This window comes from Mustela nigripes, chromosome 8, assembly GCF_022355385.1.
Source record: "Mustela nigripes isolate SB6536 chromosome 8, MUSNIG.SB6536, whole genome shotgun sequence".
In the NCBI taxonomy this organism is placed as follows: Eukaryota; Metazoa; Chordata; class Mammalia; order Carnivora; family Mustelidae; genus Mustela; species Mustela nigripes.
In genome coordinates this window covers 13,491,642-13,510,308 of record NC_081564.1, presented here as the reverse complement: position 1 = coordinate 13,510,308, position 18,667 = coordinate 13,491,642, and the positions used below count along the sequence as shown (strand labels likewise).

Genomic DNA, 18,667 nt, shown 5'->3' with positions numbered 1-18,667 from the left:
TGGATGGATGGATGGGTGGATGGATGGGTGGATGGATGGCTGGATGCGTGGATGGATGGGTGGGTGGATGGATGGGTGGATGGGTAGGTGGATGGATGGATGGAGGAATGGATGAATTGGGGGGTGGATGGATGATGGGGATATATGCAAGTGGAACAAATGGGTAGAAAAATAGACCCAATGAGATGCCAAAGGGTATCAAGACATCACTATTTACACTAAATCACCACATGTTGTCTTCTTTTAGGACATTCTTCTCTTTTGCTGGGCCTTTGAACAAGAAGAAAGACCTACCTTCACTAAGCTCATGGACATGCTGGAGAAACTGCCAAAGCGAAACCGCCGCCTGTCTCACCCCGGACATTTCTGGAAGTCTGCAGAGTAGGTGTTCTCCTTTCATATCTCTCCTCACTGCCTTTGTCCTCTGGCCTTTGCTGCCTTTTTGCTCCCCTCCCCCATACCTGTGCCAGCCATCTCCTTTCCACACACCCACCTTCCTCTCCCGGCTGCCAGCCTTCTTACCGGGTTCCTGTTCAGGGGAGTCTAGGGTCTGCCATCCAGGGCCTTGGTCCCTGTTGCTACCATGGCTACCTCCTTGCCCATCTCTTCCTGATGAAGGCTGATGGCCCAGGGAGTTTGATCATCAGGTGCGAGGTGATGGCCTGAACCCAGCAAGCCCCATATGTCTGCTACACAGTGGATTCCTCCAGGAGGCCTGGCTTTCAGGAAATGTCCCCCTGGGGCCAGCAAGCTCTCCCCACCATGGCATCTCACAGCTTCCAGAACTCTCTGTTGCACGAAGACAAGGGCAGGGAAGATTCTCAGCTTCTCCTGGCCCTAAGTGTCTCTCAGGCTTCCTCCTTGGAGCCCTCCCCCGCCTCGTTCTTAGACGGAGATCAGTGGTTCTCAATGAGGTAATTCATGGGGCCTCTCTCTGGGGGCCTCCCTTCCAGGCCCAGCCTTAGTGGTTTCTCCAGAAGGTGAGAGCAAGACTGGCTCGGATGAGGCTTCCAAGAGGTACCTGCTCCCGCAGCCCTGCTGTTCCAGGCACAGATGGTTGTGCACACTCACACACACAGCCAGGCGCACGCATGCGCACACACACACACACACACACACACCACAGAAACTTAAGCTAAAAACACACCTGTATCCACATATGCATACAGGAGCACTTAGGGACACACACACACTGCACAAGAACATTCTAGGAATACACAGCCCTGTGCTCAAAGCCCACACCTGGAGGCAGACTCAGGTGTACACACACACACACACACACACACACACACACACACAGAGTGACATGGCACACCAGAGCAGTTGTCAGCATCTCACCTGAGAGGCCCTAGGCTACCCCTCACCCCACCATTTGACCTTGCTGAGCCTGGAGGACAGGCCCCAGCGGCCCAGCCTCTCCCTAGACACTTGGAAAGAGCACAGACCTCCCTGATCAGGCAGATAAGGATTGGAAATCTCCACTCTGTCACTTGATAGCTGTGTGGCCTTGGGCGTGTTACTTGGCCTCTCTGAGCAGCAGTGGCAGCCTCTAAAGAATGAGGGTGGCAGACGGCTCTAGCAGGAGTGTGGTGAGGATGACCATAGCCCGGGAGCTGGGGCAGCTGGTACAGTGTCCCCCCACAGCAGGTGTTCCGTATACTTGAGCAGCCTTTGTCTGCCGGCAGGGAGGGTCAGCCGCGTCCTGCTGGCCTTCCAGGACTGGGAATGGCTTGAATGTGAGAACAGAGAGAGGGAGGCTCTGACAGGCAAGGACTCTCCCCAGCTAACCTAGTGCAGGCAAGTTGGCCAGTGAGTGTCAGAGCCCAGATGGGGTCCCAAGAGTGCCCAGTGTAACAAACACCAGTGTCATTTGGGCCATCACCCGGATGGCCTCTGCTTTCTCGGGCATCAGGGAGGAGAGAGCAGAAGTCAACTGAATAGAGGGGCTTAAAGCTCTCTGGTTGGAGGGAGAGCTGGGGGCCTTGTTTTCCATTTTTTTGCAAACAGTTGGGCTGAGAAACAGGGAACTGAGACAGGAACAGAGACCCTGTTGTCTGGCAGGATGGGATATTAGGGTCAGTGAAATTTTCTACTCATTCGCTTCCTTTTTTTTTTTTTTAAGATTTTATTTATTTATTTGACAGATAGAGATCATAAGTAGGCAGAGAGAGGGGACAGCAGGCTCCCCGCTGAGCAGAGAGCCCGATGTGGGGCTCGATCCCAGGACCCTGGGATCTTTACCGGAGCCGAAGGCAGAGGCTTTAACCCACTGAGCCACCCAGGCGCCCCTACTCATTCCGTTCTCTACTCTGTCTGTGTGTGTTGAATACCTGCTTTGTGTCAGGCCTGGTTCTCAGAGTGCAAATCCAAGGGCAAGTCAGTCAGCTCCCTGACCTTCTAGAGCAGGTATAATAGGCAGGTAGATGTGTTTTAAAAGGGTTATCATTTCAGATAGAGTTGTGTTGAGAAGACAAGAAGACAAAATTGCAATAGGGATGACTGGGGGCTTTGGGTGGAAGGGAGGGGTCAGGGAATGCCCCTCGGAGGAGGTCATGTCAAGGCAAAGCCCTTGGAGGGAAGCCAGGCCTCCACATGGGGGTTTGTAATCCCCAGGACTTTTCTACTTTGATACCGAGAAACAAAGATGACTTCTGTTCCTTTTAGGCTTCAATTTATAGTGTCTTTTTGTATTCGGAGAGGGATTACCTAGGATGGATGCAGATATGTGTGGCATCTGTGCTCTATTCCTGCACCTGTGGCAGGCATGGCGAATCAATCACAGCACATCCACCATCACTCACCCCACCTGCTAGCCACCACCAGTTACTCAGAATCAATGCATGGGATGCCTTCATTACACCTTCCAGATTGATCCAACCTCCTCCATTTGGAGAAACTATGGCCCAGAGACATTCAGGAACTCAACCACATCTACATGGGGTGTTGACAAAGCTGGGAACACAGGTCACGCTCCAACTTCCTAATCTGAAATGTTCTCTTCCCACAACATCAGACCCCATGGCTCTCTCGATCGCACTCATCTGGCTTGGAGATGGTCACTCCAGTGGTGCGGTCAATGCTGGAGTCCTTCCAGAAGCCTGCTGTGTCATCAGGGGATTAGCCGAGGGCTTGGCTAAAGTAGATCCTATCTAGGTCTTGGGAATCCATGGAGGGGCCAACCAGGAGGTCTCCACAGTAGCCAGCATGTTGCAAGGACGTGAGCAGCTAACTCCAAACTTACGTCTGGGGCCTTGGGTTTCCCTCTCCAGTGGGTCACACTTGAGGAGCTGGGTTTTCCAGAATCCCTGTACACCTTGCCACATGGTGAACTGGAGAGAAGATTGGGACAAGCCTGCATTTCAGAGCAAGGCATCTTGAAGTTTCCTGTGCATTCCAAACCTGCAGGGGAATTGCAGATTCCCATTCTGTAGGTCTGGGGAGGGGCCCGAGATTTGGCTTCAAGGTGATGCTGGTGTTGCTGGTCCATGGACCACCCTCTGAGGTGCGAGGGTCCAGACCTGCGCTGACCGAGAGTGGCCACTCCCAACATGTGGCTCTCGAACACTCAAAATATAGTGAGATGGGATGTCCTGTGAATGTAAAATCCACAGGAAATTTTGAAGACTTAGGATTAAAAAAAAAAAAAGGACATTCAGTAATTTGTCCCATTACACAGATAGGACTGGTGATACTTTGAAATTCCAGTGTTTGGGTTACATTGGGTTAAATAGAATACACTATTAAATTCGCCCTTTTTTTAACCTTTTAAAATATGAATAGAAAATTTATGACTTCCATGACTTGCATGGCATTTCTTTGTTTTAAAAAAACAACTTTGTTGCGATATAGCTTACACATCATATAATCCTCCTACTTAAAATACACAACTCCGAGGGCATGGGTATATGACATTGTTTTTACAAATGATGGTAGAGGGATACCTGGGTGGCTCAGTCGGCTGAGCATCCGACTCTTGATCTCCGTGTAGGTCACGAGTTCAAGCCCCGTGTTGGGCTCCACACTGGGCATGGAGCCTACTCAAAAAAGAAAAAAAGTATTGGAATATATATCACATACAATTTGCCATCTTAGCCACTTTTCAGGGTGCAGTTCAGTGGCACAGATCACATCCCAGTGCTGTGCCACCACGACCACCATTTTCAAAGCCTTCATCCCCTCGGAACACAGGGGACCCACTGAACCATAACTCCCAGTCCCTCCTCCCTCCAGCCCCCAGTAACCTCTCCCCCATCTCCTGTCCCTGTGAACTGGCGCATTCTATGCATTTCATACACGTGGAGTCCTACGATATTTGTTCTTTTGTGTCTGGGGTCTTCACGTAGACTGTCTTCAAGGTTCATCCACGGTATGACGCATATTAGAACGTTACTCCTTGCCACGGCTGAGCACTAATCCGTTGTACATATGTACTGTGTTTGGCTTGTCCTTCCATCTGTTGGTGGATACGCTGGTTGTTTGCATTCTCACTGCTGGGAATAAGGCTGCCGTAACAGTGCCATACAAGTGTCTGTTGGAGTCCCTGCTTCCGATTTTTTTCAATAGCGCTGTATGTCTATTGCATGCCATTGGTCCAGATCTTCCCCATGACCATCAGCATGCTCTCCATCCTCTGGGTGCCACTTACCAAACATATGTGACAGACACTAGGTCAAGCATTCTATCTGCATTGCCTTGCTGACTCCTCGAAGCTCCCCCTAGGAGGGAGGCACAATTATGTTTTTCCTTAGAAGAAAACCAAAGCACAGAGAGGCTAAGTACCTTCCAAGAGGTCACACAGCTAATGAGGAGAGGAGGCTTTGGAACCCAGGTTGGTCTGGACCCCAAATCCATCATCTTGATACCTCTACCCTGCTCCTTCTACACAGAGATTACCTGTGTCCCTTCAGGATTCTTTCCAGAACCTTGCTGGGAGAGTGGGCACTGACATATGACACGATTGCCCAGATCCTTGGTTCAACAGTGGTCAGCAAAGCCTCGCTCCTAGCAGGAGTGTATGGGGTGGTTCCTGGTCTCACCTCTTCTTCCTGTATTTCCAGCCCTTAAGGAGCCCTTCCGAGTGGGAAGAGTTCTAGGTTCCAATACTGACCCTGCTGCTTCCTGGCTGTGCACCCTTGGGCAAAACACCTAACCTCTCTGTGCCTCCATCTTATACCCCTCTGTGAAATGGGTATAAGGTGCCTATCTTGCAGGTTATTCTCAGGTTCAAATGAGATTAGGTCCATGAACCTGGTACATAGTAGGACCTAGGTATAAAGGGGTATTCCTTCCACCATTTCTTGTAGACAGAAAGAGCTCATCTCAAGCCTCCTAGCCCACCAAGAGGGTGCTCATTCACCAAAGATGGCATTGCTGTATCCAGTGACCTCGTGCCCTTCTCTTCTCTCCCCACTCCAGGCTGTGACCATTGGACAAAGGGACAGCACTCAGCTGCCTCAGCCCCCGAGCCACCTCTCCTTCCCTGCTCTGCCCTCTGCCAGCTCAGGAGGCCAGAGGCTCACCATCAGAGGGTACCGACCCCGGCCGGCCTGGGAGCACTGCACGGCCAAGTTCGGCAGCTTCCCCACTCCCCAGACCTGTGCCCTTTTGCCCGGGCAGGGTTCGGGACCCCTGAGCTAGGACTTACCAGGACCAGCCAGGGAGAAGCGAGATTGATGCGTGAGGCCCAGAGACCGCGTCGAGAAGAAAACTGGAGGCTGTCGGTAGAGCCCCTAGGCCATGGAGACGAGAGCAAGAGGCCCGCGTGGGCAGGCTCGCAGGACCGGTCTGTGTGTACATGTGTGTCTCCGTGCGCGACACCGTTTTGCTCTCGATCCCCGGCGACAAGCAGGAGCACTCTGCTGCCACAGCCCTGGAGCGCCCCTTGGCTGACTCAGTCCCTGGGTTGTGGGTTCCAGCTGCACTGTCTGGAAAGATGGGGTGGGGTCTGGGGCTGAGCACCCACCTCGTGGAGGCCACGGGGCCAAGACCTGGGCCGGGGAGCTCAGTTGTTCCTTTGTAAACATCTGTTCTCAGAGGCTCTCACCCAAGCCTGTCATGATCTGTGGCTCCTTTGCACATAGCTCCGAAGTGCACAAAACAGTCTTGCATGTCTTTGAGTTCTGGGCCTCTCTGGGGCATGGGTCCCCATTTCTGCCGCCTTCTCCTGTTCTGTGAGAGCGCCGTCCCTTGTCGTCTCACTGCCCCTGCGCTCCCCTGCCGTTTGAAAAGCACAATGGCTTCCTGGCCAAGATGACTTCAGGGGGCGCCTTGCAGCTCACCTTTATCCTTGACACGCCCTGAAGTCTGGGGCCTGAGAACTGGGGGGTCTGGGGAGGAAGTTCTAGAACATTCCTTCTCTCCCCTCCTGCTCTGGCATCGACACCAGCTAAGTTTGTCCACCACAGCGACGGACGTGGGTCCCTGATCGACGTGTGTTGGGTTAAATTCGCAAAGGATCCCCCATGCTTTCACCTTAGTAAGTCCTCTTGGGGAGGCAAGCAGGGAGACTGTAAGAGGGTCTGTGTTCTTAGCTCCTACCTGGTGCCAAGTCCCAGAGCGGCTTCCCCATGAGAGGTCTGTCTGCGCTTGCTCAGTGCTCATGCCTTCCATCCCTCCCTCTCACTCCCTCCTGAGCTGGTGGATTTTCCCAGCCACCTTGGGACCAAGGGTTATGCAGGAAGGATCCAGGAAGCAGGTCAGTCAGGCAGAATAACATGGCGAGCCTCTTGTCTTTTGTTCTTAGGTCCCAGCCCTTAGGAGGGGATGTCTTCTGATCACAAAGCCTGTCTGACCTGGCAGCGAAAGGAGGCCTGTCCCCTAGCAGGGTGGTAGCCAGGCAGCTGGGCGGCAGACAGGACACCCAGGGTAAGCCCACAGCCTCACTGTCCTCCCTAGGCACTGCTCAGGCTTGGTTTTCTTCTGGTCTCAACCTTATCCCGACATCCCCCTGCCAGAGAGGGGACCTAAGACTTCAAAAATCCTACCCGAGCTCAGACTCAGCACCCCACCTGATGTAAGGGGTGTGTGGGGGTCTTCCCCACTTTGGGTGATCCCAGACTGATTCATGCTGTGGGGGCCAAGCCTGCTTCCAAACTGGAAAAAATAATGAGATGGTCATGCTTCTGGAACCTCTGGCCAAGGGGTATGCCTGAGCCTCCCAGAGGGCCTTCCCGCATGGGCTCCCACCTGCACAGGACCAGAGACTAAGGACACCCCTGTGGGCTATTCTAAGTGGATGTTCCTCTTCTGGGGACTTCCATGACTATGGTTTGTGGCTCAACACTTGTGTATCTCGGGCCATCTTACACACACCCACACGAATCCCAGCAAGCCACCTGAAGGGCCGACCCTGAACATGGGGTTGGGCCTGCTTTGGCTCTGCCCACCAGCTCCCCAGAGACCTGGAATCCAGTCCTGGTTCCTCTAATCCAACCAGGACTTCTGGGGTCTGTGGACCCCAGTCGTCGTTGGGGACCTGAGTGCAGGCAAGGAAGTCAGGAAGGGAAGGAGCTGGCGGGACACGGCGACCCTGCTGGTGGAAGGCTCGCCAGGACTGCTCCTTCCTGCCGCTGTCATTTCCAGAATTCACTCAGATGGCCACCCAGAGCCTTTGGCAAGACCTGCAATGCGGGGGACCGTGGAGGAGAGTCACCAAAGGCTGATTTTTCTGTTTCGTGAGTACCAGCTTAAGATTAAGGACAAGGTCTGAGGGATCCAGGGGGATACCCCCGCCTTCCCTGCTCCCTAGGAGCGTCTCTGCTTTGCAAAACAGGGTTCCTTGCATCTGTCCTTGGCCCCACACCACCTGCTCTTGACTTCTCTACCTTCACCTGCGTCCTTCCCTTGCCCTCACCTTCGTCGGTCTCCATAGCATCCAGACGTCCAAAGCCCCTTCCTGCCACCCTCCTCCTGGCGTCGCCACCCTGAATTGTTTAGAAGGTAGTTTTCATTTGCAGACCTTGCAATTCAGGAAGAACCAAACCTCTGCTTTCCCCCCTGACCTCAGTCTTATTCATGAGTCAAGTACTGGGAGGAGGTCACATTCATTCATCTTCTGCGAGGAAAAAGGAAAAACAAACGGGAGGGGTGTGTGTGTGTGTGTGTGTGTGTGTGTGTGTGTGTTTACATAGTACTTGCCAGCCTTGCCTGTGATTCATTCTATAGAATTCGCACAACAAAGACTGTGTGTGTGTGTGTGTGCACTTGTGCCCTGTGGCCGACAGCGAGCTGTTTAACTCTGGGCCCTGCTTTGAGCAAACCCTTACCTACACAGGCTTCCCAAGGGCACCAGTCCCCAGAGTGAAGATGCCTGGGAAGCCTTGAACTTACCATCTCCGAAGGGCACATGGATTTGCACCCTGAATGCTACCATTTCTCAGACCACATGCATTTCCTACCACGGCCCCCACCTTTCCAGCACCCCTTGGTCATATGTGGGGTTATCCCCAAGCATGAAGCTGGAGACTCAAAGTCTTTACCTAATGGTGTTTCATCCGGGTTTTCCTTTTGCTGGTCAAAGGGAAAAACCCCATCTTGCCACAGAGCCCTCCTCTTTCAGTTCTTTGGTCCATAGGAGCCCTGGATTGGTCTCTGACAACTAGACTTTTGTATCCAGGATCCCTGGTCCTGCCCCTTTCCCACCCCACCAAACCAGGCTTCATTTCTTCCCACCATTTTTGTCCCCCACCTCTACCCCCGCATTGCCAGTGGCCGATCATCTAAGGAAACACCAAGGAAATGGTATACACTTGGCCCAGGCCCAATCCCCGTCTTGTGAAATCTAGACCTGAGGTCAACAAAGTATGGCCTGGGGCCATATGCAACCACCCCGCCCCCAAGAAGTTTTTACATTCTCTAATTGGGGGAAAAAACCAGAAGATTTCATAAGACATGAAAACTCTATAGAATTCAGATGTCAATAAATGAAATCCTATTGGCACGTGGCCATCGCCATTCGTTTGCAGACGAACCATGGGTTTTGCGGGCTGTGCTGCCACAGCTGACTAGTTATGAGAGAGGCAGCGTGGCCCATAAAGCTGGAAATATTTATAACCTTGCCCTTTACAAGAGACACTTGCCAACCTCTGATCTAGGGGACTGGCTTACTGAAAAAGAAGCCAACTTGCATAGGGCTCCCAAGGGAGGAACATGAGCCAGACTGGGAGTTAGGGGGGCAGAGAACTCATTCCAGTGGGGAAAGAACTTTCTAGCAGCTTGACCCTCGATGCGAGATGGGCTGCTTGGGGAGGTGGGAAGCTCCCTGTCCTTGGAGAGGGCTGGGCAGACGTGAGGACTGGTTGGTGTACGTGATGTAGAGGGAATTCGGGCTTTGGAGGATGGAAGGAGTGGTTCTATTTCAGACCCTATTACGTCCAGGCTGGCATATAACAAGACACCTTAGGTAGGGGGATTTCCATGGCAGGATGGTTCACAGTTCTGGGGGCAGGACCGGTTTCTCCTAAGACCTTCTTCCTCGGCTTTCAGTCATCCTGCCTCTCGCTGTGTGCTCACGTGGCCTTTTCTCTGAGCCCGCACAACCCTGGGGTCTGTTTCTCTAGTCAGATTGGATGGGACCCCATCCTTAGGACCTAATTTCATCTTAGTTACCTCTTCAAAGACCCTATCTCCAGATACAATCACTTTGGCAGTTGGGACTTTGACCTAGGGATCGGGGTGGGGGGTAGGGGGAGGTGTGCATTGCGGCAGGGGGCCACAATTCCATCCCATTCCAATTCCATGAAGACCCTTGGTGTTCCTGAGACTGTGACTATAGGGACTTTCCGGGCGACACTCTTATTCCTGGCTTTTGTTCCCACATTGTGCTCAACCTTGAGTCCCCAGATTGGCCCTCCCCGTCCCCATGCCCTGCCAGCCTTTCCTGATCCCCTTCCTCCAAGGACTGGTCTTGTTCTGGAGGCTGGAACCCTAAAATCAAGGTGTCGGCAGGGCCGCACCCTGATCCCCAACACCTCTGCCAAGGGGTCCTTCCTTGGCCTCCTCTTCTTAGCTCCTGGTGGTTTGCTGGTCGTCTTTGGCTGCAGATGGATCTCCTCACCTCTGATTCCAAACTCACATGGCCTTCTTCGTGTAAGGCTGCCACCCTTCTCAAGCTTAACCTCGCCTTAACTAATGACACCTGCAATGACCCTACCTTCAAGTAATGTCACACTCTGAGGGATTGGGGTTTAGGACCTCAACGTATTTATTCTGTGTGTGTGTGTATGTGGAAGGGACATGATTCAACCCCTAACACCCACTAAGAAGCATTTTCTCACACCCTGACTGGTCACTGTGGTCACAGAAGACCTCTGGGGAGAAAGATCCCAGAACCCCTGTGCCATGAGGACCAGGACACTGATGTTGCTTTTGCCACATGGGATCCCTTCCTCCCTAGGTCTGAGAGTCCTGGACGTCAACTCCATGGGTGGGGGTGGACAGCGGGTCTGTTGCGTGACATGCACTTGACTGCTGAGCCAGTGCTTCTGCCCGGTCTGAAGTGGTTGGTGGCCTGACACTTGCTTTTATTTACGTTCTGGCTCGGCGGCAGAGGAACGGATCATGGCAAGCCGTGTGCCTGCCGTGTCCTTCTTCGGCCGTGCCTGTGAGGTTTTGAGCAGGCTCGGGTGGATGCCAGCCCTGGGCTCCAGCCTCCGCTAACTGCCCCCTGCCCCTGCCATCAGCTGCACGCCCCTGCATGGGACTGGTCCTGACCTCTGAGGGCAAGGAGAAGCAAATGTGGGGTGGGCTTTGGAACATGGCGACCAGGGTCTTGAAGGTTCTCATTCTCCCCGACTCTCTCTGAGTCACGCCAAGTAGGCCACCTTCCTCTCCAGTCACTGCCCCTGATGATCAGCACAAGTGACAGGTTCCTGTCTTGAGGTCCTACCAGCTACGTCATTCTCTAAACAGTTGGGGCAGAGTCGGGGGGAGGTCCTTGCCTGATATGGGGCCTGGCACATAGTAGGTGCTCAGTAAATGCTTACAGAATGCAGAGAGAGGGTGAGGCACTGGTCTAGGGGGTCAGAAGCTGCTCCTTGCAGGGAAGGCGGAAGGGCTCCACAGGTGGGGCCCGGGCAGTAATGAGATTCCCACAACCAGGCTCTGTGCTATGGATTCCACCCCCCGCCCCCCGCAACGTGCATTGGCCAGGTTCCATGGATGTGACTCATAAAGAGACCCATTGGCCAGGTGTCCCAGGGCATCTAAGTGTGAAGGGCAAGAGTAGTCGTCCATCCCTTAGAGCCTCTATTCACTGAGCACTTACTATGTACCAGGCCAACAGTCCTGGGAAATAGGTACCGTTATTGCATTTCGCAGATGAAGAAACTGCGGCAAATGCAAGCCAGCCTGTTAAGAGGTAGAGCCAACGTTTTAAATATGAGTCTTTGGCCTCGTGGGTTCCAAGGAACCCAGCCCTGTTTGAGTGGTTTCTGTGTGCCACTGTCCCCCAGGAGGTTACTGTTACCGGCTTCTGTGGTTATGTGTAGCTTGTTACCAGGAGAGAGGGAGAGAAAACAGGAAGTGATTGAAGGAGGGTGCAGGAGAGGGTGGGGACCCCTGGAGGAGTTTGCATGGAAGCTCTCTGTTGTGTTCCCAGACTGACCGGCTGCCAGCAATGGCCCGGGTTTCCAGGAAGTGTGTGTCTGGGTTGGCAGAGCTGCCCCTGGGTCCTTCCAGCTCCCCTGCTCCAGGCAGCCTGCACCATCAGCCCAGCCCTCTGTGTCTCTTGTACTGGACTAGACATTTAACTGTGATCCCCTGTCCCAGGAAACTCACCAGTGAGTGCTCCTCCCTCTCAGGGCTGGGAAGGGCTCCTTCCTTCCTGTTCACTGAGATCACACAACCCCTTTCCTTAACGCTTATTCCCAAGAATACGAAGGATTCCTCTCCATGAGGTTGAGATCGCTGCTGTCCTGTTGAGGACCGAACTGGAGGAAATGGGCTTTGCCTGGAGCTTGCCTGATCTAGGTTAGGCGCAGTTTACCAAGATGTTCCATAGACCTTTAATTTCATAGCAGACTAGATGGAAAAAATGTTGCATTATTAGAAGGGTCTTGGGACAAACACACATGGGAAATGCTTAGGCAAAATAAGATTAAAATTTTTTTCTTGGTTGTAGGACTTATCAGAGCATTTAACACACTACTGTGTGGTAAAGATTTTAAAATCTTTAAAAGGTTGACAGCAGGCTGCTCTTCCCAAGCTTTCCCAGGCTTATTTCTGAATCCACATGATTAATCTCTGTGAGTCTGACTTGATACCTTGCACAGAGGGCAAAGGCCAGTGTGCTAGCCCACGGAAAAGAGCAGCTGATCACCAGTATTTACAGACAGCAGCTGATCACCAGTATTTACAGACAACTTGCTCAGAATTGGCCTCCCCAGGAGGCTGGCACTGTGAATGGTGAACCTGGAAGGTCAATGAAGATCATGGATGCATCTGGGCAGAGAGATGAGGCTGGGGATGACCACTGGCCACCAGACGCACCTGCTTTTCCGTTCCATACTGTTAAGAAATGCTGAGCCCCAGGAAACCTTGCTCCTGCCACTCCATGTCCTCTTTCCAGGCCTGCTGATGGGAGACCCCAGTTCCATGTACGTGGACAGTGGTTCCATGCACAAGGATGCCACAAAGCAGAAAACTATGGCTGCTTGTCTTTCAATGGATGGGTCAAATCTGCTGTGTGGGGTAACTGTCCCAACATAAAACAGCTTGATGACCAATGTGGAAATAATAGACAAGTCATACTCTTAGGGGGGTCAGCTAGGTTATTGGGATGACTATCTAGAATGATCTATATCTAGAAGATCTAGATGAGTGATCTAGTCCAACGAGGGCAAATAATCCCCCTTTCTGCCACCACTGCCCCGTCCTGTACTCTTGGCAGACATTACTAATCAATCACAGCGCGCCTTTCTGCGGAGCACAGATGCAGCCTCAGGGCATCAGAGCTGCTACTGGATGAGGACACGGGTAACCATCCCTGATCTCATGGCAGCTTTCCTTTCCGAGAAGAAGGAGCTCAGGCCCAGAGAGGAAGGTAAACTCTCCCAAGTTAGGTCCTTTCTCAGAGGCAGAGGTGGGTTTGGTCCTAAGGCCTTGGAAACTTCCAAAAGCCCAGTCATTTGGAGTCTTGGCTCTAGCTGGCGACAAGCTGTAAGGACTTTGCAGAAGTTTATTTTCAATCCAGAAACTTGGAGAATGCAGAAAGAGTCTGTCCTTAAGACCCAGTGTATGATTCTATTTGGGCATCTGCCTGCTTGGAGAGAGACATCATTTATCTTCCAGGGAGTGTCTTCTCCTCGGGCCGGAATGCTGCCACCAACCACGTAACAGCTGGGCTGGAAGGCCTGGGGACCTTAAGGAAATACAATATGTGTGTGTGTGTTGTGGTCCTAGGCAGGGGAGTGGAAAAAGACTGTTCTTGGAGCTCTTTGTAGAAGTTTCTGTGGTTCGATCTGGACATCTATGAAGTTAAGGAATGTTGCAGAGGGAGGAGGAGGAAAAGGAATCTGATTCCAGTTGCTTTTGGTTTCTTCCCTGCAAGGAAGGCTCAAAATCAAATTTTCACCCAGGTGGAATTCCCCGGGGTCCTAGTGGACCACCAGCTCTACCCCTAAACTCTTGAAATGCCTCTAATAAGCAGCTGGAGGCTGAGAGTGTGCTTTCCGGGTGCTGCCTCTTTGCTTCCTTCCTCCCCTTATCCTCCACCACCACCACCTCCTGCCAGATAACATCTGCCCCGGCTGGCCTATGAGCTGAGGAGAAAGTCACACAATAGTAGAGACGAAAAATAGCTGCATGTATTCAGCTTGAATTAGCTCAGAAGAAAGGCGCCCTCCCTCCATTGAGCAATTGTTTATGCCAACGTGCTATTTGCATCGTGCCTTCTTAGATCTGAAAGTCTAATGATTAAAAACAAATCTTAGTTTTTCTTTTTCACCACTTAAGAAAAAAAAAGAAAAGAAAAACCACCAGCTTGGCTAGTTCCTCCTGTTTAAAAATACCCTGACTTCCAGAGCTAGAGTGAGGATTTTGGAAAGCCTGTGGCTAGGATAGTGGGAAGAAACACAGGCAGACAATAGAGAGGCCTTTCTGGACAGTGATGACTGGTGAAGGCGGGAGAGGGGTCTTTGCGTCCTCATGCAGATGCCGACGTCCGGGTTGGTTCGGAATGCGGTGGGCTTATTTCGTCATTGGCCGTGTATTCAATGGATCATTTATTGAGCATCTATTACATCTTGGACCCTGGGCATTCAGTGATGAGGGAAACAAAGTCATTCTGAGCTTAGAGCCTGGTGGGGGAGCTGGACAAGGAACCGCTCAGCAATATATGAATCACAACTCATGGAGGCTTAGGGAAGGAAAACCAACGGTCGGCCGGTAACAGGAGATTGTGGGGGGGGCCTGCTGTGGAGGGAGCAGGTGCAAAGATCTTTCTGAGGAGGTGACATTTGAGTGGAGCTCTCAAGGAGGGGAAAGAGGAAGGGACGATCCTTCTAGGCCAAGGTCCTTCAAATGCGGCACTGTTGATACTGGGGACCGTTTGTCATGGTGGGGGCATGTCCTGTGCGTGGCAGGATGGCCTCCACATACTAGATGCCCATGGCACCCTCCCTTTCCTGCTACCCCCAAGTTGTGACAACCAAAGATGTTTCCAGATATTGCCACATGTCCCCTGGGCGACACCACCTTGTTGAGAACCACCATTCTTGACAGAAGCAGTTGCAAACACAGACACCCCAGGGGAGGGCAGAGGCCAGCGCCGGCGAGCAGGGTGGACAGGGGATGAGCCACGCTGGGCACTGGGGGCCCGATGGGAGCATCCAGGCTGGCGAGGGTGTCGGAGATTTTCTGAGGGCAGTGGCAGAGCACTGGGGGGTTTCAGGAATATCGTGTCATCATCTGATCTTCACTGGTTTGAGGCAAGGCACGAGGTCTTGAGTGTGCTGTCTCCTGGCCAGGTCACTAGGGTACGGATCTAGCTTGCAGCCATCTGCAGCCTTGCAGAGAAAAGGGGAAATCAGACAAAGGGAAACGGGAAACCTCGGGGAAGAAGATCCTCAAGTGTCAGCGGCACCAAAATGGGCTTTAAATGGAATATTTGGCATCTTCAGTGGTTTGAAGGCGGCCTAGGGAGGGAGGGCATTGACTGGCCATTCCCCATCTACACGGACGAGACAAGGTGTGGGTGGGAATCTCGGTCACATCCTCCCCTTCCTTCCGTCCTGGTCCACATTCCCATGGTCCTTCTGGGAAGCGGCTCTTCTCCTTGACCTTGGCCTCAGGCAACCCTAGTGCTGCTCTCCAGGGCCACTCAGGGAAATCCCCTCTCTTCCCCAGGGAAGGAGAGTCCCCAGACATGCCAGCCTCCTTCCGATCCCCTACTTTACTGTTGAGGAGTTAACACAGGTGTCTCTGGCAGAGCATAAGCAGCAAAATGGATGGTGTGGATGAGAGGGGGCAGTTGGATCCGGTCCCACGTGGCTGATGTGGGTGTGGCTGCGGGCAGTGGGTGTGGTCGAGCTCTGCAGGGCCTGTGGCTCTAACCCTAGAATCCGATCCCACGGACTCAGCGGTCCCAGGACTGGGCAGCAAGGCAGCCAGGCACGGCAAAAGGACTGGGGCTGGGAAACCTGTTTTGGTAAGCTGGGGATACTCAGCCAAGCACCTTCCAAGAAGGATGCCGAGTTGATGGGGGTCCTGCTCCCTCGGTGGGGGCTGACCTCTCCCCACCCCAGCTCTGCCCGACTCGGGGGCAGTGGCCGCTTCAGTGTGTCTTGGACAATTAATGCAATGCATTGGTCATCCAAGATTGTAGCCATTTTCCTTTGTTTATTTTTCTATCTGTGTTGCTAATAATAATACTAAAATGGGTACATATGAACTTGTGTAAGTTCAAGTAACTGCTATGTAGCTACAGTGTAGACACAGGCTACCCTCACGGACTGGCCCAGCCACAGCAAGGTTCCCACCCCAGCCCACTGGCCTCCCAACCAGCCTCCTACGGAGTGTTGGGCAGCGGCCTGCAAGTCCTGGGCGGCCAGCTGGGCAGTGCCCGGCTGGAGCGGGTGCTGAGGGAGGGCACGGCCGACGCGGGCTGCCTGAGGCTCGGCCTGAGCACAACTGGGAGATGCACAATGTCTTCTCTGGCTCCTTTCTCCCCCTTCTTAAGCAGCCCTTCCCTGGGGTCCCTGTGCTCCCTGCCCCAGGGAGTGCTGTCCATTATTCCTCTCCCAGCACCCCCGCACATGCTTCCCAAGCTTGCTGTCAGAAATAAGTCCTCAGAAGGCCCCAGGCCTTGGTACAGAGTGGCCGGAAGCCCCAATACAGTCATCTGGTCCCCCAAGCGTGTTGGACCCCCACTGCTGAGCTGTGGGTCACCTGAGGGCCCCATGTTCCCCATGCATCAGACTCCGTGGCTTCGTGCATCAGCCCCACCTTCCACAAGGCACTGCTGCCATGCCGTGTTCCACATGCTCCACTTTTTGGCCTGTCCGTGGATTTTAAGTGCCACCATTTGAGCTGCTGAAGGCTTCTAGAACAATCTTCCCCATATTTCCAAGGCTTGTGTCCCCAGCCACACTCCCCAGCGTCAAGCAACCCTAATGCCTTTAGTCCCCAAGACTGCATGTCAACTCATTCAACAAGTATCTATTAAGTGCCTCCTGTGCCCCCTGGGAAACTGGGGAAGGAGAGTGGCACCGGCCTTTAGGGAACCCCGGAATCTAGAGGAGGGGGCAGACAAGTTCTGAGAGAGATCCTGAGACCCCAGAGGAGCACCCAACCCAGCAAGGGCCTTCCAGGAAACCTTCTCAGAGGAGGGGACGTCACCTCCTCTTGAGATTTGAGGAGAGGAGTGGGCGGTGTAGGGAACAGTGTGTCACGTAGAGGGAATAGCCCATGGGCAGAGGCAACATCATGATTTGTTGAAAGCTGGATGCTGGGTACTTGCTCTGTTCTTAACTGCTTTCCCCTAAGCATGGCATCAGGGCCTGAGAGAGCCCATCCCCAAACACAGGTGCCGTTGGCGCATAGAGACCTCACCACCTCCTGCCGTGTTTTGGTCCTGGCGACTGGACTTAGGGTTCCTGGAGAAGATAATGTCCCGGAAGGGTTTCGTGCTTGCTAGAGTTAGGTGGTCCTTTGGCTGCCTCAGATTCTCTCTGGAGCCCTCTCTGGCCATGCGGGCCTCCCTCTGTGTCCCTGCCTGTCTGCACACATTGTCTGTGTCTTAGGACCTTTCACTGGGTTCTTCAAACCACGGGTATCTCTGCTATGGATAGGTTGGCGATCAGCCTTCCCTCTAAAGCATTTTCTTCCCTGTCTTTGCTTCTGCTTCACAATCCTTCCTACCTCCTCTTGTGGCCTGTGTCTCTGATCTCTCTGAGGCCCACACCACTGTCTTGCCATAACAGAAAGCTGTCTCACTGTGGCCTCTTTCCTGGAGAGTTTATGTTACTCTGTGGCATAGGCCACTGGAGCATTGAGGTCGAGGATGTGCGTGAATATGGAAATTTACTGATGGAAAGACCCCACTCTAGGGGTTTCCAACTAACCGTTACAGGTGTAATGGGCAAAACACTGTTTGTTACAGAGTCGTTGAAGAAGACCCAGGGATCAGAGTGGGCCACAGGCCAGGTCTGTAATATAGCATAAAATGTGGGGATGTGTCCTCTTGGTGGGATATTGTATCCCACTATCCTTATAAATATATGTCAGGGTTTGAAAGATGGGAAACAGAGTTTCTTTGCTGACTGTAGGACTCCCGTGGTGTGCGTGTGGTTGCTTAATTTATCAGGTTTACCTGCTTCAACTTGACTCAACGTGCATTTCTTAAGCCACCCCCTCTTGTGGATAATGACCTCACCATCAGTTTCTCAGTGCCAGCAGTTCCCCCAAAGGGTTCTTTGGATTTTCCTTGGCTTCATGCAGCCTACTAGCACTTAGTATGCCCCAACCCTCAAGGTTATTGGAGGGAGTACACGAAATAATGAATGTTAATAGAATTGCACAATACCTGACACACAGTAGGTGCTCAGTAAATGTGGTTTCTCGTCTCACTGGCCCAACCAAAACATCCCCAGGAATTCCACTTCCAGAAAATTATTCTAGGAAAAAAAATGGAGGATTGGAATGGGGAGGTGGTTGGTGGGTGTGATCCATTTTCTTAGGGGCTGGTGCTCTGGTGGACATGGGGCGGGCAACCCAAGACTCATAAAGACACCCTCCAGCTGCTGTGGGGTCATCATGCATAGGGGAGAGGCTCAAACTTAGGAAACTGGAGAGCCTCTGGCAAGATCAGTCCTCTCCAAGGCCCCAAGATGGAGGCCAAGGGCATTCACTGGGGCTGGATGAGTCTGGTCACATGTGGTGAGTGCCCCAAACGTGGGCCATCGGGTCCCACCCTGAGCTTGTTTCTCTCTCCCTGTGCTTTGAACTTGCACTGGGGCCCACTCCATGAACTTTACCGCATGATTCATTCGGTTGATTACTCTCAAAGTTATTGAACTTAGGAAAATTCTCAATTGTAAAAAGGCTTTCTCTCTATGTAAATTACGCTGTTGCCTTTTCTATACAAAAAGTATATATACCTATAAATATTATACATATATATTATATATATATATATATATATATATATATATATATATATATATATATATAT

At 52.4% G+C, this 18,667-nt stretch overlaps 1 protein-coding gene across 5 annotated transcripts in view; it reads left to right on the top strand.

Annotated features, from left to right (window-relative positions):
* Window positions 1-9,659, top strand: part of KSR2 (kinase suppressor of ras 2) — a 403,625-nt gene extending 393,966 nt beyond the window's left edge. For 4 of the 5 annotated variants that reach the window (XM_059408527.1, XM_059408526.1, XM_059408528.1 and 1 more), the window contains 2 exons: window positions 248-381; window positions 5,416-9,659. In XM_059408527.1, the coding sequence (XP_059264510.1) occupies window positions 248-381; window positions 5,416-5,422 (141 nt within the window). In that variant the 3' untranslated portion in view covers window positions 5,423-9,659. Of the gene's footprint in view, window positions 1-247; window positions 386-5,415 lie in introns of those variants that run through there. The other variant, XM_059408529.1, reaches the window with a different exon arrangement.
* Window positions 9,660-18,667: the final 9,008 nt, after the last annotated feature.